Genomic DNA, 21,659 nt, shown 5'->3' with positions numbered 1-21,659 from the left:
TAAGAAATTGTCTTTGTCTCTGACCCTATGCTCAACACTCCAGCCAACTTAGCCTGTTTACCTAATGTTGCTCACCTGTGGGACCCAATGGTTTTATATCTCAAGCAGAAAACATGTCAAAAGTTTCCTATGTGGGAATGGAACTGTCTCATTTTCAAAGTTTCCTAGTGAGTGAGATCTTCACTATGTGCCTGCTTTCTCACTTTACCTCGAGCACTAGCTTACGAGACATCCAGATGACACAGTAGATAAAATTCTGGACCTAGAGTCAGGAAGACCTGAATTTAAATCCTGCCCCAGACACTAGCTGCGTGAGTCTGGGGAAGTTGCTTAATCTCTGTCTCAGTTTGTAGTAAAATGAGGAGAAATAATTTCACCTACCTCCCAGGGCTGTTGTGAGGATCAAATAAGATACTATTTGAAAAGCACATCACAAACTTTCAAGTGCTATACAAACACCAGGTATTATTATTCCTTGGTCTGTCTCATTCCCATACCTCCCTCATACTTTTTTGTCCCCGGCTCTGTCTTGGATCTTTTGGTATTGATTTCCCATATGGCCTCTGTGATGCAGAATGACATGCTTTTTTGGGGTTAGATTGCTTTTTACCCTTTGTTATATCTAAATGTGATAGTTAAGAATGTGAGCCAAGAGTATCTATGCCTAGAGAGGGTGAATGCTGTTACTCAGAAAGCTCTATAATCAACATGCTTTTATTATTATAATTTTTTTTTTTAGGGAGGCAATTGGGGTTAAGTGACTTGCCCAGGGTCACACAGCTAGTAAGTGTTAAGTGTCTGAGGCCAGATTTGAACTCAGGTCCTCCTGAATCCAGGGCCGGTGCTCTATCCACTGCGCCACCTAGCTGCCCCATCAACATGCTTTTAAAGGGCTACAGAGGTAAGCGGGAAGGGACATAGCTGGGAGGGTACCAAATCTTGGAAAACCTTTCTAGATAGGGTTCCTCTGCCTTGCTTGTATCTAAAATTCCCTTAATGAAGTGTGTGTGTGTGTGTGTATTTTTCTTTTTGTGAAACCAGAAGGGAGGTGAACATGAGTATCTCTGGCTATTAGGCAGTAAAAGAGAGTCAAGAAAGATTAGATAGGGATGGAGAGAGTAGAGGGAGGGGAAGAGCTTTGTAATACAAGACAAAGACTGAAACAAAACCCAAGAAGGGGGCTTTTCACCAAAGTGAAAATATGAGTACAAACCAGCTTTTGTGAAGCTGCTGAAAACTCCCAGAGAGTTAAAGTGGTATTTGAAGAACAAAAACAAAGAGCTGAGAAGGGAAATGATGTCCTAAGACAAACACCAAAAGCTGCTTTGTAATTAGCCAAGAGAAAGTAGGGTTGGAGGTGGGAAGAGCGGGGAGGCTGGAGACATTTTCTGGGAAAATGACCAGGAGGTTCTATGTTACCTGAGCTACTCCCTTCACTGCCACAAAACAGCTAGATAATACTCCAAATAAACTAAAAGATGAGCAGCAGCAACTGAAAAAAAGGGAAAGAAAAGACAAATTCACAAGGAAAATCTTAGAGGAAAAAAATTAGCAGTAATATTAGAAATGAACAGCAGAGAATAGATTTTAATACAATGAAAAAAATGTTGTGTGATAAGAGAATGCCAGGATAAAATGCCAGAAGTAAAGAATAAATCCGTAATAACTACAACCAGACAGAATAGAATGGTAACAAGGACACTGAGAATGGTTGGAAGGTCTAATAAAAGAGCAAGGAGGAGATAAGGTGTAAAGTTAGAGCTCTTTAATGGAAAGACGTGAAAGGAAAATTTATAGCTTAGAACAGCAGCCAAAAAACCTTAGCAAAATGGGCCACCCTGGGGGAAAAAAAGAGTGAAGAGGTGGGAATTCAAAAATTCAATAATACAATAGGAGATATTAAAATGAAGTTAAAAGATAGCAAACTGGAAGAGCATTTGAGGTATTTACAATAAAAAAAACTTAACTAGAAAACAGGATTTGAAAAGAGAATCTAAAAATCATTGGCTTCCTATAAAAACATTATGAAACAGACAAAAAAATTTGATTATCATACTTCAAGAAATCATAATAAACAATTGTCCACAAGTATTGAAACCAAAGGAAGACATGCATCTTGATAGAATCCACAGGCTATTGCTAAAGAGGAACCTCAAGTCTGACTCACCAAAAATGTGGTTCCTAAGCTGCAGATTTCCCAGATCAGAGAGAAAATATTGCAAATAGCAAGGAAGACAGTTCATGTGCCTATACTATTCACCATTAATGAGAAATTTTTTAAAAGATTGCTGTGAATCACAGAATACCATGGTCTGAAGAAGTACAATCATGGGTCACTCAAAAGGCAATGGAATTCAAGGGGCAGCTAGGTGGCACAGTGGATAGAGCACCGGCCCTGGATTCAGGAGGACCTGAGTTCAAATCCAGCCTCAGACACTTGACGCTTACTAGCTGTGTGACCCTGGGCAAGTCACTTAACCCCCATAGCTCCGCAAAAAAAAAAAAATAAAAAGTCAATGGAATTCTTGAAAACAATTTGGAACTATGCCTAAAGGGTTACAAGACCCTCTGACCCAGTGATACTATGCAATACTACTAGGTCTGTATCCCAAAGAAATAAAAGGAAAAGGATGCGTATGTACAAAAATATTTATAGCAGCTTTTTTTGTGGTGGCAAAGAACTGGAAACTGAAGGGATGTCCATCAGTTAAGGAAATGGCTCATGATGAAAAATGCTCTCCACCTCTATAGAGAGAATTGATGAACTCTGAATACAAAGCACATAAATTTTGACTTTCTTTTTCTCATTTTTTTTTGCAACATGATAGAAATATGTTTTGCATGACATTTATAACTGATATCATATTGCTTGCCTTCACAATGGGTGGGAGGGGAGGGTAAGGAGGGAGAGAATTTAGAACTCAAGATTTTAAAAAACAAATTAAAAGTTAATTTTTTAAATTAAAAAATAATTTGGAGGAATAAAAGGTCAAGAATACTAAGAGTTATACTGAAAAAGAGTAGGGCATCAGGGTACTTGGAGTCACCACATCCCAAACCCTCAAACTACGTATTAATTATCAAAATGATCTGGTTCTAGATAAAATAGAACAGTAGATCAGTGACTGCATTTGACAACATATGCAACAATGCACACCCACAGTATCCCTCTTTCAGACAAAAGATGCATCTTTCTTCCAAGGCCATCTTTGATCAGCTTTGTTTAATTTTATTTTTCCCTTTTACATTTTCCAGTCATGGAGTATGTTGTTCCCCTAATTCTTCTTACTCCAATTTGTATCAATTTTTTTCTCTGAAGACCTTATATGTGTGAAGTCTAAATGACACCATCAGGTGCTCTATGTAACACATATCGATCAGGCATTTCCCATTCACAGGATCATAGATTTAGAGCTAGATGAGAATGTTAGTCTTCAGGTCAAGTTCCATATTTTACAGATAAAACTGAAACCCAAGAAAGTCAATGAGTTGCTTGAGATGACAGAGCTGGAAGGGCTCATGGTGGACTCTGGAGTCAGGTCTTCCTGATTCCAAGTCCACTATTCTGTCCACTATACCAGGTGGCCTCCCCTTACCACAATAAGCCTAGTCAATGGGCCCCTACTGTTTCTAATCCTCTCCTCCCACAAAAAGTGCAGCTATGGGGGCAGCTAGGTGGCTCAGTGAATAGAGCACTGGCCCTGGGGTCAGGAATACCTGAGTTTGAATCGGGCCTCAGACACTTAACACTTACTGGCTGTGTGACCCTAGGCAAGTCACTTAACCCTAACTGCCTCACCAAAAAAAAAAAAAAGTGCAGCTGTGACTATACTGTGATGAATATCACTTCTCCGTCACCATTTCCAAACCATGTCACCTGCACTGGAGCCACCTGCTTGTCCCCCACCCCCACCCCCACCTCCCCACACTGGAACCTCAACCTCTTCCCCTAGAATCACTCTGATCCCTGATGGGGTAACCTTTGGCCTTGTTTTGCCAGGAATGAAGTCTCTAAGTCACCTCTAGGCCACAATTGTGAAAAATGTGCTGCCCGCTGTCACTCCAGGTTCTAGCTCCCCTTTATATGCTGCCTTCCAGCCTCCAATTCTTACCTAGCTTTTAATTACTGAACGGGGGTTGCCTCAGACAAACGGAGACTTGAGAAAGACCAAGCTTAAAAAAGCCAAGGTCTCCCACAGCATCAGGGCCATTGCCAGTTATCCTGATCTATGTCCTGCCTCTTTCCCTCTCCCTCTTCTCCCTCTTCTCTCTCTGTCTCTCTCTCCTCCCCCCACCCCATCTACTTTGACATATGGGACCTTTCTTTCTGTCATTCTCCTCCTTGGCAGCAGACCTGATTATGTTTCACCTCTGTTCCAGAGGCTTCCTATAGCTTCTAGGATCAAATGTCAACTCCATTTGACATTTCAATCCCTTTACAAGCTGGCCCCTTCTTACCTTGCCAGTCCCCTGTCACTCTCCCATCCAGCGGTCATGGCCTACTCCATGACCTGCACATGTGACACATCATTTCCTGATCCTGGTGCCCTGGCACTGGCTGTTCCCCAGGAGGGAATGTGCTGAGTACTAACCTGTACCTCTTAGAATCTCTGGCTTCCCTCCAAGACACAGCTTAAGACAATCACTCAATCAAAAGCATTTATTAAGCCCCTATTGTGTGCCAGGTACCAGGGCTACAATTACAAAGAATGAAACAGTCCCTTGTGCTTGTTGTTCAGTCGTTCAGTCCTGTTTGACTCTTCATGACCTCCTGGACCATAAAGATACTGGAGTGGTCTACCATTCATTTCCTTCTCACTCACAGTGAGCTCACAGTCTAAGGAGACATCGCCTGCGTGAAGCTTTTCCTAGGCCCACTACCCCCACCGTTTTTATGTGTGTTTCTCAAGCACTGGCATGTGCACATACATGCTGTCTTCCCCACTGGAATATAGGCATGGGGCTGGTTTCACTCTTGTCTTCCTCTCTCAAGCACTAGGCAGAGGGCTTGGCATGCTTGTTGACTGACTGATTCAGGTATTTGCCCAGCTCTGGGTCCTCTGAATCAAAGGGTATTGACACTATTTCAGGCGTGTTATTTACATCATCCCAAATTGCTTTCTAGAATAGCTGGAACAATTCACAACTCTATCAACAGTATATTAGTGCGCCAGTCTTTCTATAATACCTCTAACACTCACTGCCCCTCTTCTGTTTAAATGAGCCAGTTGGCTGGGTGTGAGATTAAACTTCAGATTAGTTTTAATTTGCATGCTCTTATCATTAGTAACTGAAGCAATCTTTTATATGTGAGGCAGCTGGAAGGCTCAGGGGATAGAAAGCAGAATCTAGAGTTAGGAAGACTTCAGTTCATATCTGACCTCTGATACTCCCTGGCTGTGTGACCCTGGGCAAGTCACTTAACATCCATGTGCCTTAGTTTCCTCACCTGAAAAATGAGGAAAATGATAGTACCTACCTCAGAAACTTGTTGTAAGACTCTAATGAGTTATAACATATTTGAAGTGCTTTGCTAATTTAAAAATGCTATATAAAAGCTAGTTGTCATTATTCTTACCAAGTTTGAAAAGAGGCTCAAAGATGGAAAAACTCATTTGTGTAGAGGACTGCTGAAGGAGAGACTGTGACTTTGTATAACTATATAATTTGGAATTTTGAAAAAAAGATCACTAAATTTTTCAAACCCTTTGACCCAGAGATCCCACTACAAAGACAAAAAGGTTAGCAATGACAAGAAAAGCCTTATGTTTAAAAAAATGTTAATAGCAGTATTATTTGTGATAACAAAAAGCTGGAAACTATATATATTGTGTGTGTGTATACACATTGTGTATGTATGTATACTCCCAACAATTGGAGGAATTTTATTCTGCAGAAAATAATGACAAAAATGAATTCAGAGAAACATGGGAAGACATAAAAATGGATATAAATTGCTGGCTGGAAGCAAAGTCAAAAGATCAACATACAACAATAATGCAAATAGAGTTAACATGGACACACAATAAACTTTGGTCTATGTTCAAATGATGCTGTCAGAATAATAGGACATATTCCTCCTTTCATTGATAAATTAACTGTTCTTCAAGAAATGTACTTTACAAGGGGGTTTAAATGGGTACTGACTGGGAAACATCTGTATGTCAAAAGAAAATGCTTCAATAATTTTTTTTAATTTTATAAAAGAAAATATGACCAGGTTAAACATTTTTTCCAGGAGGCAGAGAGAGAGAGAGAGAGAATAACTTTGAATAAATGCCAGGTGATCTGAGATGGTTTTAAATAACTAAACAGATTCTTCTAACTTCTATGCTGAAGATAACTGGGTTCTTCCCTCCCATGAAGCATCATCTTGACCTGTGCTCCAAAACAGTATTAAACAGGACCTGAGTTCAAATCTGACCTCAGACACTTGACACTTACTAGCTGTGTGACCCTGGGCAAGTCACTTAACCTCAATTGCCTCACCAAAAATAATAATAAAATTTTTTTTAAAAAACAGTATTAAACCACAGTCCATTCCTACTTATGTTGTCTCAAGCCAAAGGCTGTTATTAACTATTGGGTCTCAAAAGAACCAGGTTCACTCTTGGTGATCTTAATACATTACATACATATACATATACATAAACATATACATATACACAAACATATACATAAACATAAACATAAACATAAACATATACATATACATATACATATACATATACATATACATATTGTAACGATTGGAATGACGCCACCTGCTGGAGACTTACTGTAGAAGACTTCTGCCCATGAAGCGAAGGTCTTTAAGGGCAAGACCAGGAGTCTTTTCTTTGGCGTCAGGAAGTGACGCGGGCTAGTGGGAGGAGGAAGGAAGAGACTGGCGCTCAGTCTCGGGCTCTTTCCTTTGGACTCTGGTGGAGAGCGGAGCTAGAAATGTGCTCTCCCTTTAATAGATAGGAATCTAGGCCTTTCTCTCTCTTTACCAAATTCTTATTCTCCTTAATAAATGCTTAAAAGTCTAACTCTTGCTAAAGCTTATAATTTATTGGTGACCACTCATTAGATATTTTAGACAGACTAGCTAGAATTTTAGCCCTTAACAATATATACATACATATACACATACACATACACATACACATAACATTTATCTATCTATCTATTTATCTATCTATATTTCAAGCATATTAGTGCCTTAATACAGGGCTTCTTAAACTTTTTTCATTCATGATCCCTTTTTCTTCTTCTTTTTTTCTTTTTGATGGGGCAATGAGGGTTAAGTGACTTGCCCAGGGTCACACAGCTAGTAAGTGTCAAGTGTCTGAGGCTGGATTTGAACTCAGGTCCTCCTGAATCCAGGGCCAGTGCTTTATCCACTGTGCCACCTAGCTGCCCCCCATGATCCCTTTTCGCCCAAGAAATTTTTACACTACCCCGGGTATATAGGTATATAAAATATGTATATGAAAACTTTTACTGTTGCCAAATTTTTTTGCAACCCCCACATTCAGTTACATGACCCCATATGGGGTCGTTACCCACAGTTTAAAAATCTAGGCTTTCATATACATCTTCAGGGCCACTAGGTGGCACAGCAGATAGAACACTTTGCCTGGAATCAGAAAGACTCATCTTCCTGAGTTCAAATCTGGCCTCAGACACTTACTAGCTGTGTGACCCTGGGCAAGTCACTTAACCCTGTTTGCCTTAGTTCCTTATCTGTCAAATGAGCTGGAGAAGGAAATAGGGAACCACTCTAGTATCTACCAAGAAACCCCCAAATGGGGTAACAGAGAGTCAGACACAATTGAAATAATTCAACAACAAAATACATCTTTAAGAGTGAATTTGTTGGGGCAGCTAGGTGGCGCAGTAGATAGAGCACTGGCCCTGGAGTCAGGAGTACCTGAGTTCAAATCCGGCCTCAGACACTTAACACTTACTAGCTGTGTGACCCTGGGCAAATCACTTAACCCCAATTGCCTCACTAAAAAAAAAAAAAAGAGTGAATTTGTCATTGGAGAACCCACAACAATCCTTCCCAGATAAAAACTTAAATAGGGAAGGGATATTCCTGCTTTATAGTTCTGTCAGATCAGTAACCCCTGATGCCTGTGCTACTCAGGTGATAAAGGGATTTTTACCTGTGTTTCTACTTGCCGCTCATTTTTGACATCCTGAAGCTCTTTCTGGAGAGATTTTATCTGTTTTCTCCCTTGTTCCTCTCTAAAATAAATGAGAGAGGGAGAAGGAACAGTTAATGCAATGAGTACTAAAACAGAAGTTATAGTTCATCTCAGGGATTCACTGGAAAATATGATTCTTCTTCTGATCAATGCTGGAATAGACACACCCCAAGGTACCACATGCTTTGCTTGTCCCAAACATTTCCATTACAATCGGTCAAAAAACTCTTGCTAAATTTCTATACCTTTATGGTATTTGCCCTTTATGGGCAAATCTACTGACACTTTAGGGAGCAAGAAAACCTTTATTTACAAAGCACATGCCTAACTGGCATGCAGGATTTCATTTTAGGATGAGATGTCGTCAAAAACAAACAAAACGAAACAAACCCACCAACTAGTTAATACAGTTTGAAGAGTACTAATCAAAGAACTCATTCAAGCCCTCATCAACTTTCACCTGGTCTCAGAGATGCCAGTCTCTCACCATTCTAACCTAGCTATACACCATGGATGGAGTAATGTTCCTTGTGCAGGACTTTATGTCCATAAAACTCAAACTTGATGTAAGCTTGACCATACTTCATATGGTCACAGAATGCTTTGTTGAGGCTAAATATTCCTTCCTTGGATAAATGTGATGAAGTTTATAGAGAATCCTGAAGTTCAGTGGAGAATCCCTGACAAATGCCTGACAAACAGTATAAGTACACTCACAAAAACAATAAAAACCATGCAGAGGAAAAACTGGATTTTGTAGAACCTTTTAAAGAATCTCATAATTTGTCATGGTGTAGAATATTTTTTCTAATTTTTTCTAAGTTTCTGGATAATTTAATCATTTTATTAATAAGGCCATCGGGTTACTAATAAAAGGATGATCATCAGGCTGTCTCTCTTCGACCAAAAGATAATCATGGCAGCAGGCTCACAGTTTATATACTCTTCCCATGAGAGGCTGATGTCATCATCATGTCACCCTTGAACTGAGAAAATATCTCTATGCCAGACTACTCCCACCTATAACAGATTACTCCCAGCCTTGGGCTAACTAGACAAAGGGATCTGGGGGGCAGCTAGGTGGCGCAGTGGACCTGAGTTCAAATCCATCCTCAGACACTTGACACTTACTAGCTGTGTGACCCTGGGCAAGTCACTTAACCCTCATTGCTCCACCCCCCCAAAAAAGGATCTGTCTCCTCCAAGCTTGAGTAGAACACAGTAGGCTTCCCCACCTTAGGTTAAATTCCTTTAATTAAATCCCTTTAAGGTTGGGTGGGGTCTGACCAAGACAGGAGAGTTCATGGAATCTCATTATCAGTAATATCCTTCAAGAGACTGAACTTTTTTTGAAATCAGGAATTTGGAAGAAGGGGAGAGCCTCTGAATGTCCCCAAGATATTGGTTATTAATAGTAATTTCTCTCAGGTCCTTGATGAGCTGTGGGGGCAATTTCCATAGAGTGATGTTAGCATTTGGGGGATCATAATGATGAAGCCCCGGCAGGTATCTGATTGATTAAGTTCTGAATTCTCAACGATCTTCATAGGGAAAAAGAGTATCTGAAGGCACAAGCAAACCTACAGTAAGCTCCATTTTCTGTGAGTGAATACTTATCAATTTGTTTCAGAAATCACATACTCTGATAAGATTATTTTTTTTAAATCTTAAAATGTACCAAAGCAGATACACTCAAGGTTACTCTGACCTGGCAATGATTTCACAGAAATTTGTTTTTTTTTTCCTTCTCTTTGTCCAAAGCTTTCAGAAGACTGGTGAATGTTCCTGAATCTTGCATCTCTTTTACAGTTTCCATAAGTATTTCGCTGGCATACTCTCTGCCAATGAGAACAAGAAAAACCAAAGTGAATTAATGATGCTTATTGCCCTGCCCCCACAAAGGGCTACAACTTATTTATATATATATATATATATTATATGTATATATTATAAATTCATCCCAGAATGCAAGGTCTGCAAGGCACCTTGGAATTCACCTAGTCCAACCCCTATTTTACACATGAGAACACCAAAGGCCAGAGAGGGGACTACTTGTAATAGCCCTATGTCTTTCAATTTCTACTTAAGTAGCCACTGTACCATGCTATCTGTCTGTTTCATAGAGGAAAACTGCAAAATGTTCAGAAAAAGCACTTGGAAATTAAGAGTAGCTCATCTTTATATGGCAATTCATAGTTAACAAAATACTTCCCTCAGAACTACCCTGTGAGATAGACAGTGCAAATAAGACTAGCCCAAGTGTATAGAAAACTAAGCTCCAGAGGGGCTCAGGGACTTTCCCAAGGTTGTACCCCTAATAAGTAACAGAATCTCCACTCAAATCTAGGTCTTCTCACTCCAAGTTGAGAGCTCTTTTTTTTTTCTTTTCTTTAAAAAAAAAAATCTTAATTGATTTTTCTGTTTCTTAACATCTCCACAGTATCCCATGTATCCTTCCCTTTCCCTGAGAGCCATCCTATATGGCAGACAGTGGGGTTTCTGTTTGTTCTCAAAGAAAAAACAATCAGCACAACTGACTGATAGATGATAAAGTCTAAAAACATGTGCAATGTGTAACCCCTATGTACCTCCCACATCCACCCAGGGGTACATTGAGGATGTCTTCTCACCTTTCTTCACTCAAGTCTTCCTTCATCTTTATAATTTTGTTACATTTACTTTTTTAATTATAAAAATATTTTATTATTTTCCAGTTACATGTAAAGATAGTTTTCAACATTTGTTTTTATAAGATTTCTAGTTTCAAATTTTTCTCCTTCCTTCCCCTCCCTCCCCACCTCCCCAAGACAGCAAGTAATCTGATATAGGTTATAAATGTGTAATAACATTAAACATATTTCTGCCATAGTCATATTATAAGAGAAGAATCAGAGCAAAAAGGAAAAAACCTCAAAAAAGAAAAACAACAGCACCAAAAACAAAAGAAATGGTATGATTCAATCTGTATCCACATTCCACAGTTCTTTTTTTTCTGCTTTTGTAGAGAGCCTTTTCACTCATGAGTCCTTTGGAACTATCTTGTACCATTGTGTTACATTTACTTTTGATGTTTTTGGTGTGTGATTGTTATTTCCATTTCCATGGTTATGGTTATTATGTATATTGTTTTCTTGGCTCTGCTTACTTTACTCTGCATCAGTTCATATAGATCTTCCTATGTTTCTTTGTATTCATCACACACATCATTTCTTGCAGCACAGTAATATTCTATTACATTCATGTACCACAAATTTGTTTAGCCATTCCCCCAACTGATGGGCATCTACTTTGTTTCCAACTTTAACTATCACAAAAAAGTGCTGCTACAAATATTTCAAGGTATATGGGGCCTTTTTTTGTTACTGATGGCTTTCCTGTGGTATAAGACCAGTAATAGAGTCTCTGCTTCAAAGAATATGGATATGTTGGTCACTTTATTTGTATAATTCCAAGTTACTTTCCAAAATGCTTGTATCATTTCACAGCTCCACCAACAATCTATTAGAGTGTCTACCTTCCCACAAACCCTCCAACATTGACTGTTGCCATTTCTTGTCATTTTTGCCTATTATTGGGGTGTGAGGTGAAACCTCAGAATTGTTTTGGTTTTATCCAGAGATCTTTCAACTATATAGAGTAACTTCTCACAGTGAGTGACATAAGCTAGGCTCATTAGCAGCAGTTTACATTTAATATTCTATTGTTTGCCTCAAATACTGTGAAAATTGATGCAAGGTGGGGGGGGAAAGGCTAATCATAAAATGTTTTAGAAGATATTTGAAATATATCAACATCATAAACCTGAAGCAGAAGATTAACAGCAACTAAAACTCATCCATCATGTATTGTTTTCAGATATCATGCTTTGCCAAAACACCTACAATGAATTTTATGTTCTAAATTCAAGGCTTTAAGAGGGGCTATACTGGGGCGGCTAGGTGGCGCAGTGGATAGAGCACCGGCCCTGGATTCAGGAAGACCTGAGTTCAAATCCGGCCTCAGACACTTAACACTTACTAGCCATGTGACCCTGGGCAAGTCACTTAACCCCAATTGCCTCACTAAAAAAAAAAAAAAAAGAGGGGCTATACTGGGGCGGCTAGGTGGCGCAGTGGATAAAGTACCGGCCCTGGATTCAGGAAGACCTGAGTTCAAATCCGGCCTCAGACACTTCACACTTACTAGCTGTGTGACCCTGGGCAAGTCACTTAACCCCCATTGCCCTGCAAAACAAAAAACAAAACAAAACAAACAAACAAAAACCCAAGAGGGGCTATATACATATTCTGCATAAGCAGTGAGAGTAAAGAGAATGAGGGGGAAAAAATTTAGTTACAAACCAATTACTTCGCACTAAATCCTAAACTGTAGCAATGAAGAATGTTTATCACAGATATCCTTTTGCATTCTACTTAGTTTACAGATGCCAAAGATGCACATTTCCCCAAGATCTTATTTTTTAAAATTTTATTATTATTTTTTTAAGTGAGACAATTGGGGTTAAGTGACTTGCCCAGGGTCACACAGCTAGTAAGTGTTAAGTGTCTGAGGCTGGATTTGAACTCAGGTACTCCTGACTCGAGGGCCAGTGCTCTATCCACTGCACCACCTCACTGTCCCCCAAGATTTTATAATACCTTGAAAGTCTATTCTGAGTAGCTATTGGGTATAAATATCTAAATGCTAAATCTATGGTTTTATTTTTTAAATTTTTTTATGAGGAAGGGGTTATTCTTATCCCCATTTTATTTTATTCCATATGTAATAAACATTTTTATTTAAAGTTTTGAATTCCTATGCCCAAAGGGCTATGGGACTGGGCATACCCTTTGACCCAGTAATACCACTACTAGGTCTGTTATCTCAAAGAGATCATAAAAAAGGGAAAAAGACCCACATGTACAAAAATATTTATAGTAGCTCTCTTTGGGGTGGCAAAGAATTGGAAATCAAGGGAATGCCCGTCAATTGGGGAATGGCTGAACAAGTTGTGGTACATGAATGTAATGGAATACTATTGTGTTGTAAGAAATGATGAGCAGACAGATTTCAGAAAAACCCGGAAAGACTTAAGTGCACTGATGTTGAGTGAAGTGAGCAGAACCAGGGGAGCATTGTACACAGCAACAGCAACATTGTTTGATGATCACCTGTGATAGACTTAGCTCTTCTCAGCAATATACAATGATCCAAGCCAATTCATGATGGAAAATGTTTTCCACATCCAGAAAAAAGAACTGTGGATTCTGAATGCAGATTGAACCATACTGTTTCTACTTTTGTTTTTGTTTTTTCTTTTTTGAGGTTTTCCCCTTTTGTGCTGATTCTTCTTTTACAACATGACTAATGCAGAAATATGTTTAATGTGATTATACATATATAATCTATATCACATTGCTTTTTGTCTTTGGGAAAGGGGAGGGAAGAGATGGAGGGAGAAAAATTTGGAACTAAAAATCTTGTGAAAACAAATGTTGAAAACTATCTTTACATGTAACTGGAAAATAATTTAAAAAACCCTTTGAGTTCCAAATTCTATCCCTCCTTACTTCTCTCCTTCCCCTACCCCCTCCCTGAGGTGGCAACCAATCAAATACAGGTTATGCATTTCCATATAAGAAGACTTGAATAAAAGAAAAAGATTAAAGTGAAAATAGCATTCTTCAGTCTGTGTTCAATCAGTATCAGTTCTTTCTTTGGAGGTGGATAATGTGCTTCATCACTAGTCCTTTGGGATTGTCTTGGATCATTGCATTGCTGAGAATAGCTAAGTCATTCACAGTTCTTCATTGAACAATATTGCTGCCACTGTGCACAACGTTCTCCTGGTTCTCCTCACTGCACTATACATCAGTTCATGTGGGTCTTTTCCGATTTTTCTGAAATCATCCTGCTTGTCATTTCTTATAGCACAATAATATTCCATTACGATCATGGTCATCCCTTTGATATCCAATTCTTAGCCATCACAAAAAGAAGTTCTATAAAAATGTTTATACAAACAGGTCCTTTCTCTTTTTTTGGCTATCTTTGGGTAAATGTATGTTTTACACAGCATTTAACTGTATTAGTTCTCCACATGTGATCTAATGTTCTCTTTCAACTAATTAGAAATCGTTAACCCTGGGTCACTTACTCAACTGGAAAAGAGTTGAGCCATTAAACCAAAAAAAGGACCATTCATTACCAGGCTGGTTTTACAAGCAGATGATCTTTGTGTCCCCTGTCTGGATCCAGCCCAGACTGATCACTGTAAGAGACATGACCTTAATGATAGAGGTGGTTACTGTTATAAACTTTGATTTACCAAAAGTCCATATTATAAAATTACACCTTAGGTAAACTTAATGAGACAGAGAGAACTTATATTTTCCCTTAAGTAACAGGCATAAAACTAAATTCACCATTATCTATTAATAGTTATGGCCCTGCAGGACTCTGCTTTGCTTTCACTACCCCTCTGAACTTCTTTCCATGGTCCTGGGACAATTCAGAGCAAGGCAGCAAAAGCAAATTCTGAGACACTGGCACAGAAAAAAGGTTACTCCTCCCCAACCTGAGATCGAGATGATCCTTTCTGTAACAGAAGCAGGAGCCCCACAGGCCCTGCACGATTTCTTTCTTTTGGGCACTTCTCTCTTCCAGTTGAACATTCTGGAGCACAGAGCACAGGGGAAGGTCAGGACATAGGCAGCAGGGCCATACCAGTGAACTCAACCAGAAACTGAAGAACAACCAACAGGAGCCTATCCAGACATCATGAATGAACTCCATGAAAACAAAACCAAAAAGCAAACCACAGCATAACTCCCAGAGTAGATGAGGAAAGGTGGCTACTTGTTCAGGATGTTCAAAGGGATAAGCCAATGCACATGGCAAATTGAGTAGATCACCACCCAGTGGCTAACAAATATATTACATTTGGAGTTAATTCAAACCCCTTGGTTGAATTTTTTTTTCCTCCTTGGTGACTGCCCAAATGAGCCACTACTTCAAGTGAATATCACCCCACCCACAAATATTTTATCCCACATTTACACTCCCTATATATTTACCCTATATGCTTATGTCACAGGGAGTAGTAAGGTCATACAAATAACAAATCAACATAGCACTGTCTTTTCTTTATTCAACATTAAGCCATGATACATTTTAAGTAAAGACATTCTAATACTTTGGATCTCCAAAAGTCATTTAGGGTCAAGTGACCAATCAATATCAGTGAGGCTGCTTGTCCATCTGGCTTCCCATGGGCATATTCTAGTTGATTTACTATCTCACTTTCCATGGAGACTCTTGTAAACTTTCTTGTTTCTCCTCAAGTTTCCCTGTCTCCTACCCCTTCATCAGAAGACCTTCCCTCACAAGTCACTGAAAAAATTGAAGCCATTAGTTCCCTCTTCAATTCACATCATTCAAACATCTTTCCCACTCTTTCCTCTTTCACCCTGGTCTTGGAATGAAGAAGCAACACTTCTCCTGGCCAATGACAACACATCTAATATGCCCTCGATCCCATTCTTTCTAGTCTTCTCCAATAGGTTGCTCCCTCATTCTCTAATATTCAGTGTCTCTTTATCTACTGATTCCTTCTCCACTGCCTAGAAATAGATGTATAACCCCCACTCTTTTTATAAAATCCTCACTGGATCTTACTATTCCTACTAGCTGTCATCCTTTATATCTCTCCTCCCCTTATCCAATAAACTCCTTTAGAAAGCTATCTTGGGGGCAGCTAGGTGGCGCAGTGGATAAAGCGCTGGCCTTGGATTCAGGAGGACCTAAGTTCAAATCCAGCCTTAGACACTTGACACTAGCTGTGTGACCCTGGGCAAGTCACTTAATCCTCATTGCCCCACAAAAACAAAAACAGAAAGCTATCTGCATTAGGTGTTTCTACTTCTCCTTCCCCTGTCTTCTAAACTCTCAGCAATCTGACTTCTGACCTCATCATTCAACTGAAACTGTGCTCTCCAAAGTCACCAATGTTTTTTTAATTGCCAGATCCAATGGCCTTTTCTCTATCCTCAACTTTCTAACCTCTCTGCAGCATCTGACAAGCTGATTACCTTCTCTCCCAGGATATTCTCTCTTCTCTAAGTTGTGACACTGTTTCCTCCTCTTTCCCCCCCAAATTGTCTGATTGCTACTTCTCCGACTCTCTTGCTCCATCTTCCTTTGTGCCATTCCCACTGATTGTGGGTACATGTCAAATCTCTGCCTTGGGCCCTTTTCTTGTTTTCCTCAACTCTGTCTCACATGGTGACTTCTTCAGTTCATGTGTTAAATTATCATCTCTAAGCAGATGATTCCTCAATCACTATTATCCAGTTTTAGTCTCTTTCCTGAGCTCCAGGCCCTCATCACCAACTGCCTTTTGGACATTTTGAATTGAATGTCTCCTAGACATCTCTAACTCAATGTTTACAAAAGGATAATCTTCCCCACCCCCTACCCATCCCACTTTCCAAACTTTCCATTACTTATCAAGGATACCACAATCTTCTCAGTCACCCAGGACTCTTTCACTGTCATCCTTGACTCATTCTTACTCATTCCACATATTCAATCTATTGCCAAATCCTATCATTCCTGCTTTTATAACATTTCTTATGTACGTCTCCTACTTGTCACTCACACAGTTATTACCCTAATACAAGTCTCTGTCACGCTCACCTGAACTATTGCAACTGCCTTCTTTTTATTTTATTTTATTTTTTTTGCGGGACAATGGGGGTTAAGTGACTTGCCCAGACAGCTAGTAAGTGTCAAGTGTCTGAGGCCAGATTTGAACTCAGGTCCTCCTGAATCCAGGGCCGGTGCTTTATCCACTGCACCACCCAGCTGCCCCCAGAACTGCCTTCTAATTGGTGTCCTTGTCTTAAGTCTCTCCCTACTCCCATCCTTTCACCACTCAGTTGCTCAACTGATTTTCCTCAAGTGTAAGTCCAGTGGCTCCCTATTTTCCCCAAGATCAAATATAAATCTATATATTTGGCATTAAAAAACTCTTGATAACTCGGCCCCTTCCTGCTTTTCCAATCTTCTTACACTCTTCTCCCCCTCCATCCATTCTATGGTCCAGCTATATCGGCCTATTTGTTATTTCCTGGACAAGACACAACATCTCCCTCTCTGTGCACTGGATGTCCTCCATCCCTGGAATGCTCTGCACCCCTCACTTTTTAGTTTCCCCGATTTCCTTCAAGACAGCTCAAATTTCACCTTCTTTCAGAGACCTCCTTTTATCCCAGCTGCCTTCTACCTACCCTGTACTCTCTAGCTTTTATGTTATCTCCACTAGAACATCAGCCCCTTGAGGCCAGGGATTGTTCTTGCCTTCCTTCATACCCCTAATGGTTAGCCCAGTGCCTGGCACAGAGTGAATGCTGAATAAATGCTTGCTTTTTTCCATCCATCCATCCATCCATCCAGTTACTAAGGCTGTGACATGTTTTCTCTCTCTTACCTGTCAGCCTGGACTTTCTTGAGAGTCTCTAAAGTCAGTATGGTTTGCCTCGCAGGTTTTTTAGCAATGAAATCCTCCGATTTGTCTTCCTGCTTTTCAGCATGGGCTTGAGAGATCACCTTGGTTCCTTCTAATTCTGCGGCAGTGCCAGACTTTCTCTGCTGCATGATAGATGTTTGCAGGCGGTCTAGGCTTTGGATGACAATGTTCATTTCTTTGCTTGATTTCTAAAACAACAGATAATATCTTTGCATAAGAAAGACTAACACTGGTTTTAAAAATAAATAGAGGGGCAGCTAGGTGGCGCAGTGGATAGAGCACCGGCCCTGGAGTCAGGAGTACCTGAGTTCAAATCCGGCCTCAGACATTTAACACTTACTAGCTGTGTGACCCTGGGCAAGTCACTTAACCCCAATTGCCTCACTTAAAAAAAAAAAAAAGAAAAAAAAAAGAAAAAAAGAAATAGAATGCGTGTAGTACTAAGAAGCAGGAGATTCCAGCAAGTGGAATAATGCATAATGGTATATGTTTAGACGGTACTGTGGGGAAAATCCAAAACAATTTTTAGACCCAAAATTTAACATTGTGGGAGGGATTACTAGAGAACCAACTTGTCTCTGTTTTGTTGACTGTTTCTTAGTATACCATTTCTAAACACTTTAGCTAAATTATTTTGTCTATTGCATTAGGATTCTTTTCTCTCTCTCTCTCTCTCTCTGTTTTTTTTTTGTTGTTGTTGTTGTTTGTTTGTTTGTTTTTGGCGGGACAATGAGGATCAAGTGACTTGCCCAGGGTCATACAGCTAGTAAGTGTCAAGTGTCTGAGGCCAGATTTGAACTCAGGTCCTCCTGAATCCAGGGCCAGGGTTTTATCCACTGTGCCACCTAGCTGCCCCTGCATTAGGATTCTAAAATTTATTTAGAATTATATAATTTAAGAGCAGAAAGGGACCTTACGATCATTTTCTTTAGTCCCCTCACTTTATGTGAGACAACTGAAAACATACAGCAAAATGAAATAATTTGTTTAAGGTCATGCAGCTAGCTAGTTAAGGGCAGAACTGAGATATATGAAACAATACCCTTAAGGCAAAGGGAAAACAGAAAGAATCTATCAATCACCTCCAGAAAACAATCACTACCACCACCACCTCAAAACAACAATCACCATGATGGCATAATCCAGAGCTTCCAGGTCAAGGAAAAAATACTTCAAGCAGCCAGAGAGAAAGAATTGAAACACTGAGAAACCATAGTCAGGATTACACAAGATTTAACAGCTACCAGTATTAAAAAGCAGAGAACATAGATTCTAATATTCCAAAAGACACAAGATATAGGTTAATTTACACAATAAAACCAAGTATAATAATATTGGGGGAGGGCAGGACAGAAGAACCATCAATGAAATAGAAAACTTTTAAGCATTTCTGATGACATGATCAGAACGGAATAGAAACTCTGAAATATAAACATGGGAGATAAGAGAAACATAAGGGGCAGCTAGATGGCACAGTGCATAGAGCACTGGCCCTGGATTCAGGAGGACCTGAGTTCAAATCCCGCCTCAGACACTTGACACTTACTAGCTGTGTGACCCTGGGCAAATCACTTAACTCTAATTGCCTCACCAAAAAAGAAAAGAAATAAGAGAATTTAAATTACCCAATCTTATAAAAAGAAACTGAAAAAATCATAAATGAACTCCAAAATTGGAAATACACAATATTATAATAAATGAACAATTCTGAAAGACTTAAGAATTCTTCTCAATAAAATAATCAACCATGAATTAGAGGATTGATGATGAAAAATACTGTGCAACTCATGACAAAAAAGTGATGAACAAAAAAATCATGGAACAATACATAGGATGAGACACCATTTTTTCTCATATAACCAATGTGGGAATCTGTTTTGCTTGAATATGCTTGTTTATTACAAGGGTGTTATACTTCTGGGTTTTTATCTAAGTTTGTGGAAGGGAGAAGAAAGTAGAAGGGAGAAAAAATGCTTGATAATTGAAAATTTTAAAAAGCATAACTATTTTTAAAAAGATACAGTAGGAGATTGGAGCTGGTTTAGAATTATAGATTAAGTAGTTTAGACTTGACTTTATAGAAAATGAGGAGTCATATCTGATTGCTTGCTGCCTGGGGGGGGGGATAAGGAATAAAATCGGAACCCCAAACTATAAATAAAAATGTTTATTACATAAAAAAAGAAAATAAAGAGTCCCTACAAGTTTTTAAGTAGGGAAATTGGGTTTAGATGATACTATGGAACTATTTTAGAAGCTAAATTAATATGACAGGTAGAATGGAGGGAACAATAATAGAGAATTCACTGTCATGGGGGCAGTTGGTTCCATACTCCTCTACCAATGAATATATGTGGTATTCTTTCTTTTCTGCAATTATCTTAACCAAGTTCAGAAAAAGGCATCATTAAATGAAGGGAAAAAATGAAACCACCAGGGCCACTGATTGTTAAAAGGGCACCTGAATATAGTAAGAACGTATTGGACATTTCAGGTTTACTTCAAAGAATGGTTGAGAGCATGCCAGTTGGGAATTAAGTATTACTAAAAAAAGAGAAAGATGAAAAAGTGGAGGAAGAGAATGTGATCCCAACCCCACTAATAAAGAACACAATTGTAGAAGAGGTCAAAAGTTTGAGGCACAGAAGATAATTTACTGGAAGGTATAAAGGGGATGCCCATCAATTGAGGAATGGCTGAATAAGTTGTGGTATATGAATGTATATGAATTGTGCTGTAAGAAACGATGAGCAGGGGGGCAGCTAGGTGGCACAGTGGATAAAGCACTGGCCCTGGATTCCGGAGTACCGGAGTTTAAATCCGGCCTCAGGCACTCTGACCCTTACTAGCTGTGTGACCCTGGGCAAGTCACTTAACCCCCATTGCCTTGCAAAAAACCCAAAAAAACAAAACAAACAAACAAACAAAAAGCTGATGAGCAGGAGACGTTCAGAGAAACCTGGAAGGACTTACATGAGTTGATCCTGAGTGAGATGAGCAGAACTGGGAGAACATTGTACACAGTAACAGCAACATTGTGTGATGATCAACTGTGATATACTTGGCTCTTCTCAGCAGTGCAATGATCCAAAACAATTTCAAAGAATTCATGATAGAAAATGTTCTGCATATCCAGAAAAAAAAAGAACTGTGGATTCTGAATGCAGATTGAACCACACTGTTTCTAGTTTTTGGCTGTTTTTTTTTTTCTTTTTTTTTGAGGCTCTTCCCTTGTGTTCTGATTTTTCTTTCACAATATGACTAATGCAGAAAAAAGTTTAATGTGATTGTACATATATAACCTATATCAGATTGCTTTCTGTCTTGGGGAAGGGGAAGGGAAGAGAGGGTGGGAGAAAAATTTGGAACTAAAAATCCTATGAAAACAAATGTTGAAAACTATTTTTACATGTAACTGGAAAATAATAAAATACTTTTATGAATAAAGAAATTACTAGAAGGTGAGTTCTTGAGAAATTATAAACAAAGCTTCGTTGTCAAAATTTTACCAAGAGTATTTTGCCTGAAAATATAACATCTTCTGAGACAGAGTAAAGATGGTGGAGTAGCAGGAAGCACTACAGTGAGCTCCATTCCTCCCATCCAGTCCCCCCTCCCCCCACCCCCACCAAACCTCAGATCTAGAAAATGTATTAATTAGACCAGGGTTTCTTAAACTTATTCCACTCGAGAGCCCTTTTTGCCCAAGAAATTTTTACAAGACCCCTGGTGTATAGGTATATAAAATAAGTTTATAAATCAAACATTTACTGCCAATTTTTTCACAACCCCATATGGGGTCACGACCCACAGTTAAGGAAGCTTTGTACTAGACCAAATCCTGATGGGAAAATACAGAAAAAGTCATTTGTCCAGCCCAGGTTGGCATAGACAGACAGAAAGGTCTGTGGACCAGGAACATGTTGCACCATGAGAAGAGCATGCTAGTGTCCAAA

General features: G+C 39.2%; 1 protein-coding gene across 1 annotated transcript in view; it reads right to left on the bottom strand.

The window, feature by feature from the left end:
* Positions 1-21,659, bottom strand: part of IQCG (IQ motif containing G) — a 75,139-nt gene that overhangs the window by 39,024 nt on the left and 14,456 nt on the right. Inside the window, 4 exon segments of the mRNA XM_043990588.1 lie at positions 8,154-8,235; positions 9,904-9,935; positions 9,937-10,033; positions 17,665-17,891. Coding sequence (XP_043846523.1) covers positions 8,154-8,235; positions 9,904-9,935; positions 9,937-10,033; positions 17,665-17,891 — 438 coding nt within the window.

The sequence above is a fragment of the Dromiciops gliroides genome, chromosome 3 (assembly GCF_019393635.1).
Source record: "Dromiciops gliroides isolate mDroGli1 chromosome 3, mDroGli1.pri, whole genome shotgun sequence".
Taxonomy (NCBI): Eukaryota; Metazoa; Chordata; class Mammalia; order Microbiotheria; family Microbiotheriidae; genus Dromiciops; species Dromiciops gliroides.
The sequence above is the reverse complement of the archived record's forward strand: the minus strand, read 5'-3'. Positions and strand labels throughout refer to the sequence as shown.